Source organism: Orycteropus afer, unplaced genomic scaffold (assembly GCF_000298275.1).
Source record: "Orycteropus afer afer isolate SDZICR_OR568_19922 unplaced genomic scaffold, OryAfe1.0 scaffold00001, whole genome shotgun sequence".
Lineage (NCBI taxonomy): Eukaryota > Metazoa > Chordata > Mammalia > Tubulidentata > Orycteropodidae > Orycteropus > Orycteropus afer.
This window is the reverse complement of record NW_006921588.1, coordinates 33,633,824-33,656,594: the sequence shown is the minus strand read 5'-3', so window position 1 is coordinate 33,656,594 and position 22,771 is coordinate 33,633,824. Positions and strand designations below refer to the sequence as shown.

General features: G+C 39.0%; 1 protein-coding gene across 1 annotated transcript in view; it reads right to left on the bottom strand.

The window, feature by feature from the left end:
• Positions 1-819: 819 nt before the first annotated feature.
• STK39 (serine/threonine kinase 39) overlaps positions 820-22,771 on the bottom strand; it is a 408,683-nt gene continuing 386,731 nt past the window's right edge. Inside the window, exons 17-18 of the mRNA XM_007946961.2 lie at positions 19,414-19,478; positions 820-894 (exon numbers count right to left, since the gene is read on the bottom strand). Of these exons, the coding sequence (XP_007945152.1) occupies positions 820-894; positions 19,414-19,478 (140 nt within the window). The remainder of the gene's footprint in view (positions 895-19,413; positions 19,479-22,771) is intronic.

Below are 22,771 nucleotides of genomic sequence, written 5' to 3'. Positions count from 1 at the left end.
CAGCCTCAGGTACATTCTTAACATGACAGCCTGCAAGGCAACTCCCACTCCCGATAAACAATCAGATTGTGAATTGGTTTTCAGGCAAACCAACCCAAAGAGTAAAAGCATCCTAGTTCCTAATTCAGTTGTTTCAAAAATTAGAAGTTACCAATACTCCAAAGATATACCTGAAACTTTTGGCTTAAATAAGAGATTAACTGCAGGAAGCATATAATCAAAAACTTTTTTTCCCTTATCGCTAAGGTGTGTAATGCATAAATATATGAAAAATAAAATTCACAGTCAGTTTTAAAACTATAATTCAAGTTTGGCTAATAAATCTTAATTTTATAAGTATATTAATTTCTAAATACAACATAAAAGAGGCAGTATTGTCAGATGTACAATGAAAGTATTATAACAGAAAGAATAGCAATGAAAGAAGAAACAGGCTTCTGATAGAAAATTCCTTTAGTTGCCAATAAATAGGACCACCTGAGTGTATTTCAGATTCTTTTCATTTAAGGGATATCCAAATTGATTGCTAAGAATATTAAACAGCTTTTGGAAGAATTAGCAACAGTCGTGCAGCTGTGGCATTTGCTTATTCTTGTACTGTGAGATTGCTAGAGAATAAAGCAGAACTCGGAGTGTTTTAAGTTTAAAAAAAAGTATTTCTTTATCTCATTTTTGTCTCAGCTGGCCTCTTCACAATCTTCTGATTTTGCTGGGAAGTAGGAGTGAGGGGGTGGGAGGAAGTGGGCAGGGAGAGAGAGGGCTGAGGGGAACATGGTAAAGAGGGGCATGACAGATTCGGGTGACATCAAGGGACGTACATCAGCTGACACTCAACTGAGCAAACCCGATCAACTTTACTTCGTCGGGAATCTCTGACCCATCACAGCCAGAAGCCTGAAAAGGGAAAAGAAAAGTGTCAGTACGAGTGTGTCACCACTGGATTTAAAGGGCTCATCACATGACGGCATGACGCACTGGTTGTCTGGTGGTAGAATTTTCACCTTTCACGCAGGAGACCTGGTTCAGCTCCCAGCCACTGTACCTCATGCACAGCCACTATCAATCAGTGATTCAAAACAAGTTTCAGTGAAGCGTCTGGATCAGGCAGACTACGAAGGAAGACCTGAAGAGCTACTTTTGAAAATCAGCCAATGAAAACTCCATCCATCACAACAGTTTCTTCCAGAACCAATCATCTGATTAACCCAGGACTGGGCGGCACTTGATTTTGTCGTGTATGGAGTCGCTGCGAGTCAGGGGTCAACTCAAAGGCAGCTAACACCAACAACCATAATGTGAGGACAGTTCCAAGGCCACTGCTTGTGGCCACAATTCCCATCTCCTTCAGGAGAGATCCTATGAATACCTCTCTTGAATAACTAGTGGGTCCTAACTTCTGCTGTTAGAAATTGGTTGTCAAGCTATCAAGTAAGAAACGAGATAGAAGGAATACTGTACTTTTAAGCAAATGGCCTGTGAGTTATTTATCTTTTTTTTTGCCAGCCACACCCTCCCCTCCAAGTTATTTTCATAAGCACACCAGCTAATTTTTTACAGTAACATGTAAAAAAAAAAATTATCATAGCATACTTATGAAAATACCTTAAGGGGAAGGCGGAGTTGGCAGAAAAACGTGTAGCGTGTATATTAATGACAGAAAAATATGGTACTGTCACCCTTTAAAACACTCCAGACCTAGGCTCATAGCTTCAGAATTGCCAATAAAACATGTGATTGCCAATAAACCACATACAAATTTCTTTAAAAGTTTTTTTTTTTAATAATACTTTTTTGTGTTTTTTGATGAAGGCTTACACAACAGTTTAGTTTCTCACTCAATAATTTCTACAAAGATTGTTCAGTGACATTGGTTACATTCTTCACAATGTATGAACATTCTCATTATTTCCGTTCTGGTTTCCCTGCCCCCTTCCCATCTCATCTCTGTTTTAAAGTAACTGTTGACCACTTGGTCTCATGCAGGTGACTTATTATAAGAGCACAGTACTCACGGATGATTTTCTCTGTCTTGTGAGCCAAACTGTTATTTAGCTAAAAGTGACCTCAGGGGATAGTTTCAATTCAAAGTTTAAAGAGGATCTCAGGGCAATAGTCTCGGGGAGTCCTTCAGTGTCAACCATCTAAGTCTGGATTTTTTAAGAATTTAAGGTTCTGTTCTACATATTCTCCCATTCTATAAGGATCCATCTACTGTGACCCTGATCAGCACAGTTTGCATTGGTAGCTGAGCACTATCTACTTTTTTCTGGTCTCAGGGTAGATGAGGCCATGGCTTGTGTAGACTATTAGACCTATGGATTAGTTTCTTCTTTGAGTCTTTCATTTCCTTTTTTCTCTTTTGCACTGGACAAGTAGAGACCAATAGTTGTATCTTAGATGGCTGCTTGCAAGCTTTTAAGACCCCAGACAGCATTCATGAAACTAGAATATAAAACATCAGCTTTATGAATTATGCAAATTGACCGAGTTCCACAAGACTATGATCCTAAGCCTTAAACTCAGAAAACCAATCCTGTGAGGTGTTTGGTTATGTCTAAGAACTATCCATAACTGTGCCTCTTATGTGCTTTATTATACATACACACATATATAGTCACCTATACATATCTACACACATATGCCTACATATAAACATACATATCTACATATATGGGAGCTCTGGTAGCGTAGTGGCTAAGGCACTTGACTGCTAACCAGAAGGCTGACGGTTCAAACCCACCAGCCACTCCTCGGGAGGAAGGTTGGGCAATCCTACTTCCGTAGTGATACTGCCTCGGAAACCCAAGGAGGGGTCGCTATGAGTCGGGGCCAACTCGACGGCAAATAACAACAACAACATCTACATATATATTTGGTTATTACTGCTGCTATCACAAAATTATATATGCCATAGCCTGTTGTCATCGAGTCAATTCTGACTCATACAGTAGAACTACCTCATAGGGTTTCCAATCTGCTTTACAAAAGCAGATTGCCACATCTTTTTCTTCTAGAGTGGCTGGTGGGTTACAACCACCAACCTTTTGGTTAGCAGCCAAGTGCTAAACCACTGTGCCACCAAGGCACCTTACATATGCCATTTTTTTGTTGTCATTAGGGACTGTCAAGTCAGTTCTGATTCATAGCAATCCTACGTACAACAGAACAAAACAGTACCTGGTCCTGTGCCATCCTCACAATCATTGCTATCTTTGAGACCATTGTTGCAACCACTTTGTCAACCCACCTCACTGTAGATTTCCTTTTTATGCTTACCCTCTAACTTTACCAAGCACGATGTCCTTCTCCAAGAAATGGTCCCTCCTGATAGCATGTCCAAAGCATGTTAAGTCTTGCCATCCTTTCTTCTAAGGAGCATTCTGGCTGTACTTGTTCCAAGACAGATTTGTTCATTCTTCTGGCAGTCCATAGTATATTCAATATTCTTCACCAACACCATAATTCAAATGCCTCAATTCTTCTTTGGTCTTCCATATTCATTGTCCAGCTTTTGCATGCATATGAGGAGACTGAAAATACCATGGCTTTGGATCAGGTGTACCTTAGTCCTCAAAGTGACATCTTTGCTTTGTAACACTTTAAAAATTACCAAGAGATCCTTTTTTTTCTTCTGTGCATCTTAGTGACATCGTTTACCTTGGTCAAGCTGTGCACGCTTCACTCTCATTTTTTCTCACCTTCACATAGCATAAAACAAGTGTCGACAATCTAGACAGTGAATGAATTCCTTCTATCCCTAGTAACCGCTAATGACCATCAGTTTTTGTATATTTACTTATTTATGGCATCTCATTAAAATTGAGAACATATAATACTTGTTCCTAAAAAAATGTATTTTAAATGTACTTCCTAAGTAGATCCCCCTAATAATGAAAAGGGAGCTCTGGTAGCATAGTACCTATGGCACTTGACTGCTAACCAGAAGGCTGGTGGTTCAAACCCACCAGCCACTCCTCGGAAGGAAGATGGGGCAATCTACTTCCGTAGTGATACCGCCTCAGCAACCCAAGGAGGGGTCGCTATGAGTTGGGTCCGACTCGATGGCATATAACAACAACAACAATAATGAAAAGGAATCCTTAGGTGATGCAAACGATTAATATGCTCAGCTGCTAACCAGAAGGTTGGAGGTTTGAGTCCACACAGAGGCACCTCAGAAAACAGACCCTGTGATCAACTTTTGAAAAATCAGCCACTGAAAACTCTACAGAGCACAATCTGACTCTGGCACATGTTGGTTCACCATGAGCTGCAGTCGACTCAAGGACAACTGATAAAATTATAATGGAAAAAAAGAAAAAGAATATTACGAAAATCAAGCAGAAGAGATCTATTACTAAGTAGAAATCAGTAGAGAAAATCAGGAAGTAATCATCTCTAAAAAAATGGCCAGAGAGAAAGCGGCCACCTAGAACAGAATTATGGGTAACGTCTATGTAAATAGTAGTGGGTAGCCTTTACAGGGTAATGCTCCATAACAGAATTCTGTTTGTGATATTTTAGGATGCATTTATTGCCTAATAGTCACCAAAATTATGTATGCCAGACATTTTTTAATCTCAAAATCTGAAAGAACTAGAAGTAAGGTACTGTTCCTCAAACCTCTCACTAGTTCTAAACCTGAGTATTTCTTTCTAACCTTCTCTTCCCTTTACACACATACACAATACTCAGATCACCATTGCAAACACACTCTTCATGCTACTTTACATAAACTAGAATTGGATGTTACATAAGTGGGGAGAAAAAAGTTTAATGAATGACTGGGGGTGGATGATTAATTACAAAAGGGCCACACAAACCCGTTCCTGGCCTCATTCCTGCTAAATTATTGTACCAAAATTTAGTTTCCCACGGAAAAAAAAGCCCTTCCCAATCATCACAGTTAACTTGCTTAGCACCACTTGTGGTATGTTTAGAATGTCCTGAATACAGTAAATAAAACCAGCCTTTGTCAACTCTTGCATTTTTCTTTGAAATAAGCATCCAACTAGAACGTGGAACTTGAATATTTTAAAATAACTGTCCTTAAAATAAAGTTCTGTGTGAGTAGTATTGTGTATAAAAGAAAACCAGTAGCCTAAAGGGTAGGAATATTAGTAAGGAAAAAGTTTACTTTGTGCTTGGTCCACTGATCTATCTAGTTTTATTCAACAGAGAAGATATTCAGTGAAGTACAGTTTTCACTGCCAGGGGCAGTAAGATCAGAAACACTCCTTTCTTTATCACTTTGAATAAAGTGGTATAGGCATGGAAGGCATACAGGCAATTTCGGCTGAGATATTTTCTGATGGGTATCAGGCACAGTGAAACTTTAACATTCACTTCCTTACCAATTGTCTCATCCCATTATCACTGTTTCTTTACCTGTCTCCCCAAATCTTCCCTTCTCTCCTGCTCTTTCTAACCATATCATTTGCTCAACCCACTGACCGGTGGCAGAGACAATGTGTGTGACTAACAGGCAACTGATAAATATCTGAGGACAAACTTTGTTGCTGATGACCAAAAAGAGGTCAATGCCTCTATCTCAAAGCCACATCAGAAATTTGACAGTGCAAATTTTAAGAGGTTAGAGTGACTAGAAATAAAAACAGCACACCCAGTAGGAGTTGGACTGACTAGAAGCAAAATAAAAATATTAAATCCTTTCCTTGTAAAGACTAATAATGGAAGGGACAATTTACAAAGAGAATGGGTGATCAAACCAGAGGTGGTTGTGAGTGCACCACACGGAGTTTTTGGAGCACCCATATCCTGGTCAATGTCCTCGGTGCCTCCTACAGTTTTACACCAAACGTTCTGTTTCCTGGCAAGAGTGCATGGACCAGTTTTTTTGGCTGTTCTTCAAGACATCAGCCCTTTCTCCCCTACCATCTCTCACTGCAAAACATAAATGAGGACAATATGCAATGGGTTCTGAAACTCAGAAAGAAGGGACCAGAGACCATTCAAAGAGCAGTTCTCAAATATTTTGGTCCCAGGACCCTTTTACACTCTTACAAAATTACCGAGGACCCCAAAATCTTAAGTCTATGTAGGTTGTGTTTATTGTGCCAACTCTCCTATAAATTAAAACAAATTTTAAAATATTCATTTACAAATCCATTCAACATACAATAATATACCTACGACGTGCTAACATAAATGAAATTCTCATTAAAAATAGCTACACTTAGCCAAAACAAAACAAAAAAAAATGTGGAATGGCCTTACATTTTTTATAAATCTCTTTTATTTCTTGCTTAAAAAAAAACAGTTGGATTTTTATATCTGCTTCTGCATTCAATCTGTTGCTATATATTGTTTCCTTGATATATATAAAGAAAATCCATCCTCATACAAATATGTAATTGGAAAAGGGAGGATGATTTTAATAACTTTTCCAGACAATTATGGATATTCCTCTTTGTTACTATACCAAAACTTACCAAGTGGTGGTTTCTTATAGGTTATTTGCAATGTAGATATGAAGCCGTATCATTGAACTTTTTGTATTGCTACATTAAAGTCAATAAACGCCTATATTGTACTTTGAATGGATCTTTTGCCCATGCATGATTTTTATACATACTGAATTGCAGATCTTCTGAATGTTGACATTTTTCATTATACAATATCAACACTTCATTATACAATGTCAACAAATCACAGTCTTTAGAATTATCACTGATCTCATCAGTAAAGTCTTTAAGTAGTGAGAGGCTGTCAAACTTGCAGTGGTAGATAAAAGTTTTCCAAAATTGTAATTTTTGTTTGAAAGCCTGAATTTATTTTTGACAACAAATACTGACAGTTGCTTTCCTTGAAGTGTCAGCTCCTTAGTTCATTTTTAAGAAAATGTCTGCCAGTTACTCAAGTCTGAGCAGCCAGTTTGTTAGTTGTTTTTTTCCAAGTAAAAATGATGTCCCATGAAAAACAAAAACAAAAATGGGATGCTTCAGCTCACAATTCAAACAATACCTCGGACATTCTTCCTGGAGACAACAGTCATACTTTGACAGACTACAGAAGTGCTATATGTGGACTTCCCATTTCATTATAGAGGGTATTAAAAATGTGTATATAAGAGTTGAAATTAATAAAATCAATGTTTCCTGACACATTAGGAAAATTCTTAAATGAGATTGTTTTTTTTCACAGTGAGCGTAAGGCTTTAAAGATACAATGCTATTAATTCAGTTTCATGTCACTGCCTTTATTTGTGCTAAGACCAGCAGCTTTACCCAACATTGCTTTTACGCTAGTGTCAACATAATGGAAAAGGCAAGTATCATCTTAGTAGTATTGTGAAAAATAATAAAGGCCCAAGAATCATATTTTGTAAACCTCAGCTTCCAAGGAAAAATGTATGCATTATCAGGAACTGGGCCATAACAGAATACCACCATGCATGCTCTTACTGAAAAGCATGTATGGTGCTACATTGTGCTCGGATTCTTAAACACCCAGATCAGCAGGTGTGGCCTAAGTCCTGCAGAGGAGCTATTTGAAAATGCGGTTGTCCAGCGTTAGTCAAAAAATTCTCTACATTCCAAACCTGGATGCACTTTGAATCACCTGGACTGTTTTAAAATATACCAAAGGGTGTGTCTACTTCCAGGGACTGTGATTTAATTATTACAGAGCATGGTCGGGGCACTGAGATTTTTCAGGCTCCCCAGGTTACTCAAAGGTACAAGAGAGTATGAGTACCACTGCTCTACTCCAGTGCTTCTCAAAGGGTAAGGCTCTAGTTTCCTTTATGTCCGTAAGCATAGCAAACAGGAGCAAACATCAGAATCATTTGAAACTGAAAACCTACGGCATGTCATCAATTTCAACTCATAGTGACCCTGTAGGACAGTGTGGGACTACCCCATAGGGTTTCCAGGGCTGTAAGTCTTCATGGAGAAGAGTGCTTCATCTTTCTCCCACAGAACAGCCTCTAGGTTTGAACCACCGACCTTTTGGTTAGAAGTCCAATGTTTTAACCACAATGCCACCAGAGCTCCTAGAATCATGTGAAGCACTGTAAAAACATAGATTCCTATGCTCTAGTCCTCAGAGATTTTGAGTAATTAGGCCTGGGTGGGAGCCTAGAATTACCTGTACTTTGGGAACAGCTGTCCTAGTCATGCATCCTCCTTAGGTACACCTTAACTGAGGACCTCTAAAAATAGGCCTTTTAGTAGCTAATTAAGGAGCACTTGTGGCACAGTTGTTAAAGCACCAGGCCATTCGAAAGGCTTGTGGTTCTAACTCACTAGTCACTCCAAGAGAGAAAGATGTGGCAGTCTGCTTCCACAAAGATTAACAGCTTTGAAAACTCCATGGCACAGTTCTTCTCTGCCTACAGGGTCACTATAAGTGGGAATTGACTCCATGGCAGTGGGTTTGGTTTGGTTGATGGCATAGTGGTTAAAGCACTTGGCTGCTAGCTGAAAGATCAGTAGTTTGAACCCACCAGTCACTCCGTGGGTGAAAGATGTGGCAGTCTGCTTCTGTGAATCTGTGAAGAGTACAGCATTAGAAACCCTATGGGGCAGTTCTACTCTGCCCTGGGTCACTATGAGCTTTTTTTTTTTAAGTATAAAATTGCCAAAATGCTTATAGAATGTTTATCTGCAATGCATATAATGTTTTTAAACCCCAGTCACTAAAATCTATAATGCACATGTAAATGTGTATCAATTTGATGTTAATTACATGCAATTACAATTTGTATTCTACCTCCGAGGGTAAATTAAATATATCTTATTTTATATTTTCAGTAACAGTTTCAAAAATTCCACGATGAAATCAAGACTCACCCACCTTATAAAACTGCAAAGTAGCAAATTAAAAAATGATTTCAAAAACATTTATAATGACCCATCTCAAGACTTTGAAGTGACAATAAAAGAGTACTGATATGCTAAGCCCAAAGCACATAACACATGAGCTAAAATGCCTTCTATGCCTGAACCACTGGTTAAAAGTCATGAAAAGAAGGTCTTTGATCTCCCTGCCCCGGCCATGCCAACAACGGAATTAATATTTCACTAATATCTGTCAAATGAGGCTAAAGATGTCATTGGGCAAAGAAAACAATAAATGCACTTCTCTATGTAACCAATAAATATCCTTGCTCCCTGGGTTATTGTTTCTCATATATAAGTAGATATATCAAATACGAGCAGAAACCTGTAATGTACTTTCAAACTTGAGTGAATATTTCTAATTGTGGTGGGAGAAAGAAAGGACAGAGATTAGAGATGGAGCCAGCTACAAATGCAGTGCTACTCAACCTTAGCTAAACTCGGGAATTACAGGGGGTGCTTTCAAAATCCCTCAAGTCCAGGCTGCACCTGTTGTTGTCGTTAGCTGTCCTCTATTTGACAGTGACTCATAGTAACCTAACCCCATGCACAACAAAATCGGATGTTATGATCCACAGATTCATTGGTTGAGTTTTCAGAAGTAAATTACCAGGCCTTTCTTTCCAGTCTGTCCTAGTCTGGAAGTTCTGCTGAAAGCAGTTCAGCATCGTAGCAACACATAAGCCTCTACTGACGGATGAGCGTTGGTTGTGCATGAGTTACGCTGGCTGGGAATTGAACCTGGTCCTCCCACATGGAAGGCAAAAATTCTACCATTGAACCACCACAGACCCCTAGGGCAACTGAATCAGTGTCTCTGGGAGTAGGACCCAGGTATCAATAATGGTTTATCCTCTGAGTGAAACCACTGTGCAACTGAGGTTAAAAACCTCGGATAAGCAGAGTGCTTCTGAAGAACAACAAAGTGGGAGGTCTCACACTCCTGGATCTTAAGAACTACTATACGGCCAAAGTAGTCAAAACAGCATGGTATTGGTACAATGATAGACAGATAGATCAATGGAACAGAAAATAGAAAATAGAACAGAAATAGAATAGAAAGTCCAGATATAGATCTATCCATCGATGGACAGCTGATCTTTGACAAAGGTCTAAAACCCATTAAATGGGGAACGGACACCCTATTTAACAAATAGTACTGGAAAACTGGACATCCACTTGCAGAAAAATGAACAAGACCCACACCTCACCCCATACACAAAAACAAACTCAAGCTGGATCAAGGACTTAAATGTAAAACCCAAAACTATAAAATTCATCAAAGATAAAATAGGGGCAAATCTGTGGGCCCTAACTTATGGCATAAATAGACTATTAAGCATAACCCAGATGTGCAGGACGTAGAAGAGAAGCTAGATGATCGGGACCTTTTAAAAATTAAATTATTGTGTGCATTGAAAGACTTCGTCAAAAGGGTAAAAAAGAGAACCTACAGATTGGGAGAAAATATTTGCCTATGACATATCTGATAAAGGACTTATCTCCAAAATCTATAGAAAACTTCAACACCTCAACACCAAAAAGACAAATAACCCAATTCACACTTAGGCAAAAGACTTGAACAGACACTTCACCCAAGATGATATACTGGCGGCTAACAAACACATGAGAAATTGCTCATAATCACTAGTCATTAGAGAGATGCAAATCAAAACAACGATGAGATATCATCTCACCCCATCAATAATAGCAAAGTTCAACAGGTCAGAAAATAACAAATGCTGGCGAGGTTGCGGAGAGATTGGAACTCTTGTTCACTGCTGGTGGGATTGTAAAATGGTACAACCATTGTGGTGTATGGTATGATGTTTCCTTAAAAAACTGAAAACAGAAGTACCATTTGACCTAGCAATTCCATTACTAGGAATATATCTGAAAGAGGTGAGAGACAGTACATGAACAGACATACGTACACCTATGTTCATCGCAGCACAACTCACTACAGCAAAGAGATGGAAACAACTTAAATGCCCATCAACGGATGAGTGGATAACCAAACTATGGTACATGCACACAATGGAATACTATGGTACATTAAAGAACAATGAGGGATATACTAATCATCCTGCAATGTGGATGAGCCTGGACGACATTATGCTGAGTGAAATAAGTCAATGGCAGAAGGACAAGTATTGTATGAGCCCATTACCGTAAAATGACAAAGAAGGGTTTGCTTGCGAAAGGGGAATCACGTTGTAGGTTACCGGGGTGGGAAGGTATGAATTTCAGGCTAGTTGGCACCCACACACTGATGTGGGTAAGGGGAGGAATATATGGAAAGAGTCTCAGACCACCATGATAACATTAGGAAAAGGAAAGACACTGAATTGTGCACATAGGAGATAGATGACAGACGCTAATACCAACCAATGTGTCCACAATACTGAATTACCATTAACAGCAAACACCAGGGTACAGATAAACACATAAACACCTGAGAGGATCAGATGGGGGTCAGGAACAGGAGTATACTCTAGACTAAGGATAGATTCAGCACAGACTAATCTTGCACAGATACCAGTGATACAAAATACTTGCAATCTTTACAGAAACAACAGAAGACAGACAGAACAATACTTCCCAGACACCCAGACACTATGGGAGAGAGATCCAACAGATCTACTGTCTCAGGACCATAGTACTGGGGGACACCAGACTCAATTGGCACAACAAAATACATAAAAGCCTTGTTCCTCATCCTACATTGGTGAGTGGCAACTGGGGTCTTAAAAGCTTTCAAGCAGCCATCTAAGATGCAGCTAATGGTCTCCTAAAGTCAGAAGCAAAGAAGAATGCAAAAACAAAACAAAAAAACAAGGGCATTTGGAAGTGGTCAGGCATAGGACACGATGGCCCTTGAGACCAGAAGAACTAGGTGTTGCCTGGCTACCAATGCCAACCATTCAGGAAAGGATCAAATCTGGAGATCCTGGATAGAGTGGGAGGAAAAACATGGAACAAAATCCAAAAACTCAGTAATGACCAGAATTACTGTTCGGATGGAATCTGGTGAGAATCCCAATACTATGGCTCTGGAATACATTCTGCACCTTGAATAAAACTCACTCCCAGGGGCTAGCTCTCAGTCCAATAGTTAACAAGATGTACATGCAGACCACTCAATCCAGGTGACGCACCCACATACTCTACGGAACTACATCCATCCCTTAGAGGAACAGACCATGGAGGACCACAGGGGCAACATTCACATGGAATAGTGCAGGACAAACAGGAGTGCATATATGAGGGGCACAGGGGGAGGGTTACTGGGCAGGGAGAGGAGGAGACTGGGTTAGTGTTGCGCATGGTAAATGGGGAGTGAAACTAAATGTACACATAATGTTGAATGTAAAACAAACTGTTAAATTAAAAAAGAAATAATTAAAAATTTGAGTACCAATGCCTGTATTCCAAGACATTCCTGTTCTTTACACAAGTTCAGGCTCCTGACATTCTCCTCTAAGAAGCAATGAAAGCTCTGAGATTAAAATGAATGACACACAGCTGAGAGTTAAAAGAACCATGAGCAGCAGCAGCTTATGAGGAAAAATGTGGCTGAAATACTTTGTTCTTTTCTTCTTGAATAAAATAACCAAATTGATGAATGAAGATGAACACATTTGAATCTCTGCCGTTTTATCAGAATGTTAGTGTTCCACAAAAGATTAGGCCAAAAATCAGTTCAAATTAACTCCATCAAGTGTGTCACACACGGGCTGGCAGCTGATAACAACAAAGAAACCCTCTCAAGTTTTAACAAGGGTTGTATAGAAAGTTAAATGACAGAAATACAAAGTAACTCCTGAGTGTGGTTTTATTGAACATCTTTAACTATCTTTGGGGAAAAAGACGTCAATTTCCATTTATTGGGAATGGCACACTACTACATTCTAAAGCTGCAGTGGGGAGAGAAAACAAGGTTCGGGTTCGCCTCCAGGAGTTTCCTGTGCCAAGGATAGGACAATATTACTAATCTGGTTAAGATGCAAATGAGATTTCATCTGGACCAATGTAAATGCATCCAGTCATTCAAAAGGACAGTCTACAAAGAAACCAAGCCAGTTCCCATGAAGTTTAATCTGACTCGTGTGGACCCCGTGGATGTCAAAGTAGAACTGTGCTTAACAGAGCTTTCAATGAGTGATTATTTGGGAGTTCAGTTGCAAGGACTTTCTTCTCAGATGCCTCTTGGTGGACTCAAATTTCCAAACTTCTGGTTAGCTGCTAAGCAAGTTAACTGTTTGCACTACCCAAGGATTCCTCACAAAGAAATAAAATACTATGAAAGCATAAGATTGCAGGAGACTGCTGCTAAGAATGAATATTTGTTGAGATCAGTTTTGAGCCAGTTTAGTTACGGCCAACAAAGTAAAATTAGAAGACCCAAATTTTAAAAATTTGGGTGAAACAGAAAGATAATCAAAATGGGAAAAAATTATAAGTCAAAGCCCTGGAAAGGAAGACTCAAAAGAGGTATAGTGAGCCCTTTCAGGAGCCTAATGCAGGAGAATGGATTATTGCTAGGATACAGAGAGTGGCACACATTCAAAGTGGCGTGGTCATCCTTGAGCATGGCACCATTGTTTCTGACCCTACCAGTCAAGAAATTTGGTTGCTATGGAACATACTCACTGCCTTTGTTTACTAAGAAGGAAATTAAATTCTGGCTGGGCTTTGAGATGTAATTTTTCTAATTCTGGTTTACAAATTTGGGTCCATTCTGGTTTTACTTTGTTGGCCATGAGTGACCCAGGAAGAACTGATTCAAAGCTCTGCTTTGAGGCTGGACCATAGTTGGAACTGTAGTTTTCAGTACTGTGTGATCCTTGGCAAGTTAACCCAACTTGACAACCATCTTGAGTTACTAAAACATAAAACTGACTTAAGGATATCTCCATTTTACAGGATGTGAGAACCAAGTTAACTGAGATGAATTATGTAATGAATCAAGCGCAGCTGGCAGAGAGTACATGCACAATAAGTGGCAGCAATTCTTGTTATTTCTGTATTCAAAGTTGGAATTGTCAGGAACTCTCTGAAAGAGGGCATGAAGTAGAACGTACAATCTCCTTTACAGAGATTAAAGCAAATGTAAAATAAAAATAAATATTATAGCTGAACTTTTCCTACATGAGACCTGTGTCATTCAAATATATTTTAACTATTACTAAGTCCCTTCTTTGTACCACCCACTGTCCTTGGCACTGGAAACTCAAGACAGGCCCTTTTGGAGCCTCCAGACATTTCAGAGACAATTAAGAAAGTACACAATTTCAATATAATATGAACACCCTTGTGGAGGAGAATATGGAAAGAGTACCTGAGCCAGAACTAGAGGTCAGAGAAAGCTTCCTAGATAAAATGAACTGTAAGTAAAAAACTGAAATATACCAAGGAATTAGTGAGATAAAGAGGAACCCAGGGGAAGCTGGGAGAAAAGTATATCATATTAGGAAGGCAAAGCATATACAAGGGCCAGCAGATGTAAACAGGAGAGGGGGGAAGGGTGGGAAGAAGAAAGGGAACGAGATAAAGAGTGAGGAAGGGTGGGAGGGAGGAAGAGAGAAAGGACTGGAGAAAGAAGGATGGAGAGGGGAGGGTGGTAAGGAAGTGAAGGGGAGGGCCTCCTCAGCTCCTTTCAGGCCTTTTGTTGTTGTTATGTGCCGTCAAGTCGGCCCGACTCATAGCGACCCCTCCTTGGGTTTCCGAGGCAGTATCACTATGGAAGTAGGATTGCCCAACCTTCCTTCCGAGGAGTGGCTTTCAGGTCTGGAGCTTTAGAAAAGAACAGTGTATTGCCACTAAATTTAGGAATTGTGGAAGGACTACTTAAGCCATAGCTACAATATGGTAAACAAAGCCATGGGTTGGCAAGACTGTAAGCAGGAAGATTAATTTAGGAGGCTATGCGAGAATCTAGGTGAAAGCAGAGAGAATCCTACAAGGGTATGGAAGCTGGGATGAAGAGGTCAGAATCCAGAGAGAATGCAGCGGACTTATAAACTGATTAGAGTCGGAGATGAGGTAGAGGCTTACATTACTCTTACTGTCTATCTAGAGATCGTATAGTAGGTACTGTTATAAAACTTACAGTGGTACAAAAGGCCTGGGGCTGCTAGTCCTGTTTTATAGGTAAGCAAGTTTAGAGACAATAAGCACAAATGCTTCGATCTATTATCACATATTCAACATCAGAAAAATGTCTTAGATGTAGTATAACATCTATTATAAAAAGGGAATAAAGAAATATCTATATTGGCTTGAAATACCAACACTTATAAATTTCCTCACAAATACATTCTCACATAAATGGAATATATTTTCAAAACTGTCGGTGAATTAGAAATATAATCGGTGACAATGCAGTTCCAAGCTGGAAGGTGAACTTTTTAATTTGCTTATTTATGACTCCCAGCCGGAATAAAATGTTCTTTTACTATCAAAATGAAGATAGTTTCATCAGATAAATCCTTTCTATGAAGATTTTTGTGCTGTTTTATCTCACAGCTTCACCATCTGAAATTGGATGAAAAGCAAAACCCACCACGTTAATTAGAATCAAGCTAACATTTACTGTAACTAATCATTTAGCATTTTTGGCCACACACATTTTCCATTTAATTTCACAAGAAATAAAAAAGTCAGAGCATCAAAATATGTCGTTCATAGCAAAGTGTTGGTCATCTAGATTTTAAATTGCTTGTGGCATTCTGACTAGCTCCTGAGAGTATTAATTTATAATTCTAAAACAGGCTACTTATTAGACCTTCATATACTATTTGCTCAAACTTGCAGGAAAATAGTCACTTTTGACTATTTGGACTTCTTTCCATTTCTGGTCACACGACAATATGCCTTAGTTTCCGAATGCCCAATATTCTGTCTCTGTGCCACACCAGTCCCTGAGTCTAAAATGTACCATTGCAGAAAAAGGTTGTCAAGGATTTCACTTTACTTGGATTCGAAATCAACATCCATGGAAGCAGCAGTCAAGAAATCAAATGACATACTGCACTGACCTCTTTAAAGATTTTTTTTTTTTTTTTTAATTAGGATTTGGGTGAAGATTTACAGAGTAAATTCACTTTTCATACAGCAGTTCACATATACTTTGTCTCATGTCATTGACCAAAACTTACAATGCAGCAGCTCCCCTCCCACTTCCTCCCCATAGCTACCTCCTCCCAGTGTCCATCCCTTCATACTCTTCGAGAGGCCCATTTTCTGCCAACCCTGTATATGATCTTGGATACACTCTCCATTTAGACATACATAATTGTTTAGCTTGTTCACCCATCTATCCGTCCCTATACCCATATTTGCTTTCATTAACAACTCAGTATTGTATTTACAAAGGGGTTCATATTTGTTGTTTGTACTGCCCATGTAACTCTCTCTGTCTTTCTCATCCTCAATGCTGCCATATTGGTCACTCACATTTGGTACATTGCCCTTCTCTTCACCCAAATCAATATTTATCTCTATCTATCTAACAGCATTCCCTCCCCTTCCCTCCCACCCCTGGTAACCAACAAAGAAAACGTCCTCCAATATATAAACATTTCCTTAACTTTTACAATAACGGACTAATACAATATTTGTCCTTTTGTGACTGACTTATTTCGCTCAGCATAATGTCCTCCAAGTACATCCACGTTATGCGGTGTTTTGCAGATTCTACATTATTCTTTAGCGTTGCATAGTATTCCATTGTGGGAATGTACCAAAGTTTGGTTATCCATTCCTCAGTTGTTGGACATCTAGGTTGTTTCCAAGTTTTGGCTATTGTAAATAGTGCTGCGATGAACATCGGCGTGCATATATCTGTTCTTGTTATGGCTCTCACTTCTTTAGGGTATATACCTAGTAATGGGATGGCTGGGTCAAATGGTATTTGTATCTCCAACTTTTGAAGGAATCGCCATACTGCTTTCCACAATGGTTGTACCATTTTACAGTCCCACCAGCAGTGTATGAGAGTCCCAATCTCTCCACAACCTCGCCAGCATTTGTTATTTTCTGTCTTGTTGAACTTTGCTACTAGTGCTGGAGCAAGATGGTATCTCATTGTTGTTTTGATTTGCATCTCTCTAATAGCTAATGATCGTGAGCATTTCTTCATATGTTTGTTGGCCGCTTGAATATCCTCCTTGGTGAAGTGTCTGTTCATGTCTTCTGCCCATTTTTTAATTGGATTGTTTGTCTTTTTGTTATTGAGGTGTTGGAGTGTTCTATAAATTCTAGAGATAAGTCCCTTGTCAGATATGTTATTACCAAATATTTTTTCCCAATCTGTAGGTTCTCTTTTGACTCTTTTGGAGAAGTCTTTGGAAGCACATAAACATTTAATTTTTAGAAGGTCCCAATCATCTGGCTTCTCTTCTGCTGTTGGTGCATTTTGAATTATGCTTGGTAGTCTATTTATACCAAATATTAGGGCCCTTAAGTTTGAGCCTAAATTTTCCTTAAGAAACTGTATAGTTCTAGGTTTCACATTTAAGTCTTTGATCCATCTGGAGTTTGTTTTTGTGTGTGGTGTGAGGTACATATCTTGTTTCATTTTTCTGCAAATGGATCTCCAGTTTTGCCAGCACCATTTATTAAACAAACATTCTCTTCCCCACTTAATGGATTTGGGGCCTTTGTCAAAGATCAGCTGACTATAGGTTGATGGATCTATACCTGGGTTCTCAATTCTATTCCATTGGTCTATGTATCTGTCATTGAACCAATACCAGGCAGTTTTGACTATTGTGGCTGTATAGTAGGTTTTGTGATCCGGCAATGTGAGACCTCCTACTTTGTTTTTCTTCTTCAGTAGTGCTTTGCTTATCCGAGGTCTCTTTCCTTTCCATATAAAGTTAGTGATCATTTTTTCCATATCCCTAAAGAATGTTGATGGGATCTGGATTGGGATTGCATTGAATGTATAGATTGCTTTGGGTAGAACTGACATTTTCACAATGTTCAGTCTTCCTATCCATGAGCATGGGATGTTTTTCCATTTATTTAGGTCTTTTATGGTTTCTTGAAGTAGCTTTTTATAGTTTTCTTTGTAGAGGTCTTTTGTGTCTCTGGTAAGATTTATTCCCAAGTATTTTATTTTTTTGGTAGCTATTGAGAACGGTATTGATTTTCCTCTTTAAAGTTTTAAGGAGCAAAGGTGTCACTCTGAAGGCTAAGGTGTGCCTGACCCAAGCCACGGTAGTCTCAAAAGCCTCATATGCGTGTGAAAGCTAGGCAATGAATAAGGAAAACCAAAGAAGAACTGATGCAGCTGAACTGTAGTTTTGCCAAAGAATACTGAATATACCATGGATGACCAGAAAAATGAACATAACCGATTTAGAAGAAGTACAGCTGGAATGTTCCTTAGAAGCAAGAATGGTCAAACTTCATCTCTCGTAATTTGGTCATCTTATTAGGAGAGACCAATCCCTGGAGAAGGACATCATGCTTGGTAAAGTACACAGTTGGCGTAAAAGGGGAAGACCCTCAGTGAGACAGACTGGCACCATGGCTGCAGCCATGGCTCAAGCATAGCAATGGTTTGAGGATGGTTTAGGGCTGAGCAATGCTTTGTTCTTTTGTAAACAGGGTAGCTATGACTTGAAACCAACAACAGTGCAGAGAAGGAGCTCTGGTGGGTTAGTGGATAAGACATTTGGCTGCTAATCAGGTCAGTGGTTCAAACCCACCAGCTGCTCCACAGGAGAAGATGGGGCAATCCACTTCCATAAAGATTTACAGCCTGGGAAACCCAATGAGGGTCATCATGAGTTGGAATAGACTAGATGGCAGTGAGTTTAGTTTTTGGTGGCACAATGGTTAAGCACTCAGGTGATATCCAAAAGGTTGGTGGTTTGAACCCATCTAGTGGCTCCACTGTAGGAAGACCTGGTGATCTGCTTCTGTAAATAATATTACAGTCTAGTCTGTCACATGGTGTTGCTATGAGTCGAAATTGATTCCATGGCACCTGACAACAACATGTGCAGAAAAACTGTTGAAATAGCTTCTCCTTAGAAGAAGCTGTTAGGATGATTTGAAATGTGGAGTTAAACGTCATGTCTTTTGTTCACTGGGCCTTGGTGACCTATTCTACAATTACTTCCATTCACCTAAACCATTCCCCCAACAATGAGCCTCTATTTTTAAAAGTTAGAACCATTTGGCTTTCACCTCAGGAAAGCTTTGTTAAGAATGTTGCTTTCAATTCAGTTTAATTTTCTCTGTATGGTCAAGTTGTTAGAAAACTGGAAGCAAAATGGTAAAGGTTCTAATATTCTCAAATGGCCACTGTTAGTTAAAGATTAATTGTAAAAGCACAAGTTATGCTCACTGAAGAGGAGATTTCTGGTCACGGTCAGAAAATCTTTCCAAATGTTGAAGAGACATATGACAAATGCAAAAAAATGGATCCCAAGGGAAAAGAACAACAACACTACTGAGTAGGTTCTGACACTCTTATCGTTATTCTTTGCTGGCACAGTACGGCAAAACATTCACCTTTCTATAGCTTTTCACTTACCAACTTAAATGTCAATGTTTTTAATGCTTTGGGATCATCTACAATCTTCTGTAAATTAGCAGCCACTGTAAAACACAAACACAGAGGAAAAGGTATCCAAATTATTTCCAGTAACACTGAATTTTCACTCACTGAGAAAAATGGGCTAATGATATAATAAACTACAAAATTATTTCTTTCAAAGACAGTGCAAGGTCCATGTAAGTGACCAAATTACTCTTGTATAGGTATTTTTACAACTTGTTATCTCCAGCAATATTTTATCTATACAAATCTGAATGAATCACTATCTGTTAACAATTCATTTCTTACAATAAAATGAGAAGTTACTTTCTAATGGGAAGTAGAAATGGTAGTCGCATCCAGTGTTTCTATTCCTTGGCCTGTCTAACCATTCATTTGAGAAATTTAATAACCAGGAGAGGGCAGTACAAAACAAAGAGGGGAGATATTGCAAAGAACAGTTTCTCTGGAAATAAGAGGTCAGCACATTTGAACTCTTGTCCTATGAATTCACTCAATTCTCTGCCCCCATTGTTATCAAAGCCACAAAATACAGTGGATAACCTCTACAACTCAAGGCATATGTTTTAATGTTTTCAGAGAATAATGATCTAGCAAGTCCATCAAGTGCCACCTTCAGCAATACCCGAGTTGAGTAAACAGGGTCAAGCAACAGCGGCTGTCAGTTTGGAGCTCAGTACTGATGATATGTTTTCAGTATTAGCCAGGTTCCTTAGAGACCCGTTCTGTTCTGTGGTGTCATGATATATTTGACACACTAGTAGAGAAGGCAGCTTTTCCTGCTGACTCCCCAGGCTACTGGGTACTGTTTATGAACAGAATCATCAAAAGGTAATGATGATGAAAATTTAAAATGCTGTCCTTCCCATAGCCAAATCTCAAGTACTCAAGTAAAGGCTACTGGTTAGGGGAAGGGCAGTTACTACTGAAGACATCAGGGAAGAAGCTTCTGTTTATTTCTCATGAGGAAAACTTATCTGCTGCTTTAGAAATTAGGTACCTGACAAACTTACCTAAAACTGCTATACTGTTTAAAACAGATGGGGGAAAAAAAAAAAAAAAAGTATTTTTAGGGAAAAGTGTTTCAAGTAGAATGTAAGTTGAGAGCAGGAAAAAAAAAAATCCGTGCAAACTTCATTTTTTTTCTAAGATTGACCAAAAACCACCTAGAAACATGATTACCTAGATTAGTTTATTGCATTTAATCCATCAGCTGCAGAGGAAGACAAAAATAAAGTAACACTCTCAATCTGGCCTTTATAAACTACAAGCATCACGATATTTATTGTTATCTATTGTCCTTCTTTATACTTGAATTCTGAGTGATCTGCAAAGTTTCATTTTTACGAATGTCCCTCCCCCAACCTTATCTCCTCATTCTTTTGCCCACAAAAGCAAACACACACAATAAGGTTTATCCTGGACCACCAACCCATTACAATTATCACCAACCTTCCTGTGGCTTTCATGACAATATCTTGAACATATTTTAGATATTAAAATTAGCAATTCATGTAAGAAACACACTGGATTGTGGAATGAGAAGCTCTGCTGTAATATCCTGCCCACTAAAGCCAGCATTATGATGTCAGGGCATTCTGACTATATGCAAATTTCAGCAACTGAACACAGTACCCATTTTCTTAATACGTAAGAATTCTAATAGTTTCTCTGATTTGGGATGATTTCATGAGTAGCCATAAAGTCTTCGTATTAATTCCAGATCTTTCATTACAGTCTCAGTTAATGTGGATGATTTACTGCCTTGTTCTGGGTCATCTATCTCCAGTCTGTTGCTAACGTGCAGCCAAAAGCAGGGTTCTGTCCTCCACTAATTCACAGCCCTCTCTCTGAGGCATAGACACAAGTACCAGGGCCAACTGCAAAGGGACGTTGCTAAGCAAGTTGTGTACTGGAGGGCAAGATGGAGCTGCAAGCATCTTAAACAACCATCTTAGAAACTATGCTCTCCAATTGTGACTCCCACACCTCAGGGATATTAGAAATTCAAATTCTATCTTCAGCTCAAAGCAAAAATAGCAAAACTGGCCACTTACCTGATTACTTATCCCAGCTGCTAGGCTTATTTCCAATTTTGTTGATTCTAATTTGTTGTAAAGTACTATAAAATAACTGACATCACACAAAATTCAGAGTGATGCTAATTTCTCTTATAGTCGTAATGCTCATTAAAAGATGGGTGTCACTGTTTTCTCCCTTCCCTTGACTATGCACCTGGGTTTCAAAAATAAAAACGCTTCTTACCTGGAACGTGAGCTGAGAAGGAAGAGCTGGGTAGGGCTGATGGTTACAAGTTCTCAAGTATGTACTAATAATGCTTAACTTCATGTTTATGGGACTTTCATTTCTGGAAAATATGGGGCTTCTGAAACCTGTTTACTCAGTGGCCATCAACTCACATCAAATCCTTCTTGGCTTTCCCCAGTAAATCTCAGTCCCCTCATTTCTCGTGCAGAATCTGTGTAACCTTCTTTGAGCTCATTCCTTTCCTCCTACCACCACTGTCTTCAGTCACAAGTGTTTCTCTGTTTTTTGGGCAAATAAGGACCCAGACAATACTCACTGAGACTGCTCTCTTGATCTCTCACTGAGGGCTACGTGCTATCTACATGTGGTTTCCTTTATGCTAAAACTCTCCCATCATAAGCAATCTATTTTTTGCTATTTTTCTTCCCCTCTGATGTGCTTTAAGCTTGATACCTAACAAGGCTAGAAGTTTCCATCTGCATTTCTGGATACTATTCAGTCTCAGGTACAGTAAGTATTGTGCTTTATGAAAATGTAGTAATAACATTAACAACCACATGGAAAAGATGTTGAGCCTTAATACCTCCCTGAATCCAGAGAAGAAAATAAAATTGTTTCGAGGGTTAGGTATCAGACACAATGCAACAGGGCTGGCATTTCTTTGGCAAACTAAGTCAGGAATTCTCCAGACACTGTTTTCTCCATAAACACAAAGTCTCCACATTTTGACAGTTAGAAAAGTTAACACTTATATAATGACTGTGTTTGTATTCTGAATAATTAGTCAAAAGATACACTTTCTTCCCCAGCTACCAGTATATTTCACAACAATTCCAGATAGTACCCATGGTCATTAAAGTATGATCTTGAATATATCCCTCCTGAATTTAGAGATCATCTAAAGAATAGATTTGATGCACTGAACACCAACGACCAAAAGCCAGATGAATCATGGGAAGATATCAAGAACATTATCCATGAAGAAAGCAAGAGATCACTAAAAAGACAAGAAAGGAAGAGAAGACCAAAGTGGATGACAGAAGAGACTCTGAACCTTGCCCTTGAG